A 6687-nucleotide genomic window follows, 5' to 3' on the forward strand; every position below is an offset into this window, starting at 1 on the left:
CAATGTAAAGAATACGTGCGCTAAAGCATCGGCATGTAGGCTGGGTTATGGAGTCCCTGAATGCAGCACGTAGGCTGGGTTATGGAGTCCCTGAATGCAGCAGGCTGGATGGAGAAGCTTTTTCTTGTTTCTCAGAGAAGTGAAGCTGTAGATGAAATGTTGCGTTCAGGTGCTCAGCAGGGATCAGTCTACGCTTTAGAAGGTAAACGTGGTCCAGTTTCTCTCTAAGAGGATCTGATCTGCTGCAGCAGGGGGTGAGACGTTCTGCAGGACGGTGGACATCAGATCAACCCAGTGAGGTCCAGGATCCTGGCTGATGTCGGGTGGAGCGGCAGGTGGATCAGAACAGCGTCTGATGTAATGATGGAGCTCCTCCAGCCTGTGTTGGTAGAGGAGCTAATCTGAGGAGGTTTGGCTCTAGATTAAACCTCCTCTCCTCTGCATAACCACTGGAAGAATAGATCAAATGATGGGGAATGAGACGGACATCCTGACCTATAAGCTGTTAGCAGCTCTATCAAATATCGACGTCAATCTGATTGTCATCCATAATCTGAATGGAGATTCAGATTAATCATTGGGATTAAATTAATCTGAGCAGAAATTCAGTGACTGCTTCAGCTTCTCCATCCGGCTTTAATAGAAACAGATTTTTCAGCTCTGCAGTCTGAATGGGTCAGTGATGGTGAGCTGATGGTGAGACCAGGGGGGGTCAGGGCTAAGATGACCTCCACCTGCCAGGTATCCATAGGGGGGGGGGGACTGATAGCTGCATAATGTGAGACACCGACTGATCAACGGTTACCTGGTCCCTCGTCCGTCTACCTGCTGGACGTGGGACGTTTTCTCCCAGGTGTCCCTGAGGGGACCTGGCTGACTCTGGCCTCTGTTTCTGTCCCTCAGCCGTGTCCTCAGTAACGTGGAGGGGAAGTACCTCATGGACAGTGTCCCTTTCAGCTGCTGTAACCCTGGCTCCCCGCGGCCCTGCATCCAGCATCACCTGACCAATAACTCCGCCCACTATGACTACGACCATCGCACTGAGGAGCTGAACATCTGGAGCAGAGGCTGCCGGGAGGCCGTCTTCTCCTATTACAGCAGCATCATGAACGCCATCGGAGCGCTCATCATCTTCTCCATCGTCCTGGAGGTGAGACTCCGCCCACATATTCCTGCAGCCAATCAGTATCTAAGGTGGACAGCGTCTTTTTCTTTAGATTTATCAATTAGCTTCAGTTCAAATTAATAAAACCCAAAGTTTCCCAAAGAAGCTGAAGAGCAAAAAGGTCCAGATAACATGATCAGCAGGTCTGAAGAATCCCAATCAGATTTATATATCAACCTAAGTAGGTTTGACCTTACAAGGAATGGTAAATGGTCTGTACTTATATAGCGCTTTTTCAAGTCAGGAGACTTGACCAAAGTGCTTTAAACTACATTCATTCACCCATTCTCTCACACACTGATGGTGGCAAGATACATTGTAGCCACAGCTGCCCTGGGGCTCACTGACAGAAGCAGTGTACGGCAGCCCCGGGGTGTACGGAGTGCGAGGGATCAGCCACAATCTTCCCTGCACGCCTCAGAGTCCTGGAGGCGAACACATCCTGTAGAGATGCAAGATTTCAGCCAATCACCTTCTCTGCACACTGGATGACGCGCTGCAGGCTGACCTTGTCCTTGGTGGTGGAAGGTGGTATGGAAGTTAGCGGTAGCATAACCAGAGTATTAGCTTCTTGATTGATTAATTTATTGGACTCACGGTGGAGAAATTCACTTGTTCCATCAGCTCAAAAAGTCGAAGAAGAAGAAGAAGGAGCCAAAGGAAGGAAAAGGTGCATGATGGGATATATACAGTGAATCCACATAGGACAGCTTTTTATTTTAATAACAGGATTATTATGCAGGGTTATTGCACAGGATGTTTCCATGGGTTTATATATATATATATATATATATATAGCTATTGCACAGGGTATTAAAATATTTATTATTAATTATAAATATTCATTATAAATTATTCTCTGTCTGCTGCAGAGGGTGGATGTGCGATAGCACTAATAGATGTGCTAATGTTAGCGCATCTGTTTGTTTAGCTCTTCACTCATAATTCAATTTAATTTCCATGAACAAATTCTCAGCATCAGATTGAAAAATGTTTGAGTTCTGTTTCCAATAGAAACATGTAAGATTGGGGGGGTTATATTAACAACAACTGGTGAAAAAATGCTAAATCGGTCACCAGCTTCTGATTGGCAAAGCTAGCATGAATGGCTAACTAACTGGCTAACGTCTGACAAAATTCCTGGGGGTGAACATCACAGACACCCTCACCTGGACTGGAAACACCACCTCACTGGTCTAAAGGGCCCAGAAGCGCTTGGACTTCCTGCGGAGGATGAGGAGAGCCCACCTGCACCATATTTATTGATTGATTGATTGATTTTTGCACTGCTCTGAACCTTTTGCACCATGTCCCTAGCCTGACGTAGTCCGACTCAATTCTAGTCAGAATGAGTCTGATGCTGCTCCATAGAGCTGTGATTATGGGGCGTGTTTCAAACGAACCAGGAAAAAAATGCTTCTGCACTCAATTGGATAGACCTACAACCAATAAGAGCAACGGAGTGCGTGACGTATGTTAAGCGACGCATAGTTGTCAACAAAAATCAAAGCGTGCAGTTTCACGCCTAGAATAAGAAGATGAGCCTTGATCGCGTTTCTCTGTTCCTCTTTTAAAATTAATTTGCTGTCGATATCTTCTAGAACAGACCTAATAGCAGAATCTACTCACCTCAACTCTCCAGCGGCAGCCATTGTTGTTGTCGCCCAAGCGCGCTTTGGTCACGTGGTTGATTACATTACTGTTGATCATCTGTCCATCATCGTATAAAGCCCGCCCTGACAATTTGATTGGCCCACCAGATACTGTGCTAGCATACTCGCCCTACTATTGAGCAATGCCAGACCGAACTTCCCGACCTCAAACGTTGTGGGCGGGACTAAGTTCGGAATGGCACCCAGGCTAGCATGTCTCTCCTACACTGTTTACATTTGATCACTGCTGCACTTTATCAATGGAAATTGATAATATTTTGTATAACCTCTGCATAAACAAAACAAATTCTCAGAGTGCAGGAGAGAGAAGGCATTAGCTGGTCAGTTCTGGAGGTAGGATCACGAAACAATCCTTCCAGGATTAAATTGTCTTCTTTAAAAGCCATTTAAAAACCTCTGCGCAGCTTTCCCCACTCCATCCATCGTCTACATTACTGTCTCCATCCTCCTTTTTCATTAACAGAAGCTCCTTTTCACTGAAAGTGGTCAGTTCATGATACTTTCTCATATCCTAATATTAGACTTAATAATGTCAATGCTGCACATGTAGGTGCTCTCTGGACTCCAGGTTTGGCCCTTTTCACTATAGCCTGTCCCCAAGCTGATTTTTTTGGCCCTTCCTCTGTAGGAGAAGGATAGAAAGATGGTTTATCTGCCTCCAGACATGACTGCTGCCTCCATAAGCAGCACAAGAAGAATTCTACTGTGGGTCCATCAACATAAGGTCAGAACTGGTTGTTTAGCCCTCCTGTAACGGCGGCGCGCAGTCGTCAGCTGTGATAACCAGATGTATGACATCACATGAAGCAATCTATTAATCAGCTGAACCTGAACCTTCCAACGGCGACGCACCGAGCTTCAGCAGTTCAAGGGAAGTTAGCCCTTCATGCTAGCATTGCCATAGACAGCAAAGCATGCTAGGCTAGGCTACTCTACTCGTCTCTGATCATTTAAAGTAAACATTAACATCTATAAACTTTCATATGAGTCAACTGAATATGATTTGTTGTTAGTCAAATTTCAGATAGGTAACGAGAGAAATATATAATAGAGGAAAACGTCTGAGCTTTTTCCTTATAGTTGTGTATTTGGGGAAATAATTCCCAAAAGTTTGGGGTCTGCAGCAGCATGTAATCCATGTAGCTGCACGGTGCTACGGTGCCTGTGTAGGGTCAGTCCCCCATTTTGTTTTTTTCTGACATTTTAGGTAAAAACACCCTAAAATTGGCCTCTTCTGGCCAAATGAACCTGTTTAATGTTTTTTAACAGGCAGCTGCACCATACTGCTGAACGCCCCGTTTCCAGCTCCATGTGGGCTGATAATTTCCTTGTCATGCAAACTTTATCCTTCCTCCAAAAGATTATCCTGACAATCAGTCAGCAGGAGACAAGTTACTTAATTAAACATCTTTAGTTCTCAGATTGGTTCAAAGGAAACATGAAATTCCTTGAATTCATAACCTCTGCAGTTGATATTAATATTCCAGAGGTACCATTAACATGCCAAAATTAGCATGCTATGATTAGCATGCTATCATTAGCATTACCTTAGTGTTACAATGCTATGCTAATATTAAATAAACAAAGCAACTGTTTTATAACATTAAGTTGCCATCAGTTTGATGATGACATTCTGTTGGCATGGTTACAGGTTTCCATGGTAACCTGCGGTGTGTGGAGGATTCCTTCCTTTAGCGGCTTTTTCTAAAGGATCAGCAGGTTTCTAATCCTGCTGCTGAAATCAAGATGGCTGCTCAAACATCCAGAGGCGACCTGAAGGTTAACGACCAGCAGGGTCCCTCTGGTTCTGATCCAGACCAGTCCTTTATAGACCGACCTGGTTCTGGTCTCTCAGGATGGTGTGTGATGGCGCTGCTGTCCTGCTGCTAATCTGCCTGGGGGGGATCAGGATCAGGAACTATTCTGGGGGGGGTTAATCTGCTGCCACAGCAGGATGCATTCTGGGAAAGACAGGGAAACTTCCTGAGAGGAAAGTTTTCTGGGTCAGAACAACAAGGTTAGCTCCATCAGCCTGAACTGGCTGAGCAGAGCGGAGGGGCGGAGCCATGATGAGCAGGAACGCACCTCTAGATGGCCTCATGCTGAACATAGACATTATATCAGAGCTGAACCCGCATTGACTGTCACAGCGCAGGGATTACAGGGGCCATCTTGGGAAGGTCGACCTGCTGCTGTTTGCTTCAATCAAAAAATATATTTTCAATTAAAAAAAACCTTCACTTCAATCAAAAAAAAACTTTTTAATCAAAGAAAAAAAGTATTTAAATGCAAAAATATATTTGAGACTCAAAAAATACTTTTGCACACTGCTTTTCTTTGATTGAAAATGTTTTTTTTTTTTATAGAAATCCAGTCTTTATTGTTTAAAAGCAACTTTTTTAATTGTAGTAACATTGTTTTTTCATTGGACCATATAATGGGTAGGACATTTGTGTCTTTATTATTCAATCAAAAAAGAAGTTGCTTTAAACAAACAACAGAATCGATTAAAAAAAAGAAACTTCAATGAAAAGATAAACGTTTTCAATCATAGAAAATAGTTTTTTATTATTGAAAATTTTCTCTTTGGTTGAAGGGATCTATTTTGTGTTTGGGCCATAGGACATGTAGGACATTTATGTCTTAATCATTCAACTCCCAAAAAGTTTTTTCGATCAAAAAAAAAAAAAACTGCAAATGCAAAAAAAAAAAAAGTATTGAGAATAATGTGTTTTTCGTTGCTCTGTCTTATTTAAGTGGGGAAAAAAAATTTGAATCACATTTTTTTATGTATTTAAAATAAATATCCGATCTAATTTTATTTGTTAAGCCCTTATATACAACCACAGGTGAGCAAAGTGCTGTAAGGAAAAAACAACCATCCTATCAGAATATTCTTTTACTCTTAATCTTACTGAGAATATTTAAATAAACTGAACCATTAGTTTGTTTTAGCAAAACATTAGTTCAATATTAAGTGAGTTAAAGTTGATTAAGATTGATTCTGTTCCTGCTCAACAAGTCACTGAGCGGAGCTCTTGACCTCCCCAAGATGGCATCACCAAATCCACATCACTGTGATGTAACGGTGCTGATGTCACCTGTGGTCTGTGTTCCTCAGGGGATGGACACGGCAGGCCTGAAGTACCTGAGCACGGCTCTGGAGACCATGGCCGACCCGGAGAACCCAGAGTGTGAGAGCGAAGGCTGGCTGCTGGAGAAAGGCTTCAAGGAGACCCTGGCTGACATGTTCTCCAAAATGAAGATTGGTGGACGGGCCACCCAGGTGGAGGAGGGCGGGGATTCCCCAGCACCCGCCACCTGAAAGCCCCGCCCATCCACCCACCCCACCCTGAGAGAGGAGGCGCCGCTTTTGTCTTTGGACTGTAAATATGTCAAAACGATTCAATTGAGAAATGAACAGAACCTGATGACCCCACCGATACGCCTCGTCCCAGCCGCCATCCATCATGGCCGACTCCTGGGTCCCTGCAGCACTTCCTCACTTCATCCTGCAGGGCGGCGCTTCATGGGGCTCCTGCCAAATGGCCGCTTCTTAGTTTCTATGATGATGATGACGTTCATGTCCGCTGACCTCTAATGATGCGTTCAGCGGAACCAGACGGCCAGAAGGCGGAAAGATACCGACATCTGGATTATAGGAAGATACCAACAGCTGGATTATAGGGAGACGCTGTATTATAGGGAGACGCTGGATTATAAGGAGATACCAACAGCTGGATTATAGGGAGATACCAACAGCTGGATTATAGGGAGATACCAACAGCTGGATTATAGGGAGATACCAACAGCTGGATTATAGGGAGATACCAACAGCTGGATTATAGG

At 44.0% G+C, this 6687-nt stretch overlaps 1 protein-coding gene across 1 annotated transcript in view; it reads left to right on the forward strand.

Moving 5' to 3' along the window:
- The window catches only part of LOC107101393 (peripherin-2-like), an 8056-nt gene extending 1857 nt beyond the window's left edge, over positions 1-6199 (forward strand). The window contains exons 2-3 of the mRNA XM_015400284.1: positions 904-1150; positions 5960-6199. Of these exons, the coding sequence (XP_015255770.1) occupies positions 904-1150; positions 5960-6163 (451 nt within the window). The 3' untranslated portion in view covers positions 6164-6199. The remainder of the gene's footprint in view (positions 1-903; positions 1151-5959) is intronic.
- Positions 6200-6687: the final 488 nt, after the last annotated feature.

The sequence above is a fragment of the Cyprinodon variegatus genome, unplaced genomic scaffold (assembly GCF_000732505.1).
Source record: "Cyprinodon variegatus isolate N-32 unplaced genomic scaffold, C_variegatus-1.0 Scaffold1090, whole genome shotgun sequence".
Classification (NCBI taxonomy): domain Eukaryota; kingdom Metazoa; phylum Chordata; class Actinopteri; order Cyprinodontiformes; family Cyprinodontidae; genus Cyprinodon; species Cyprinodon variegatus.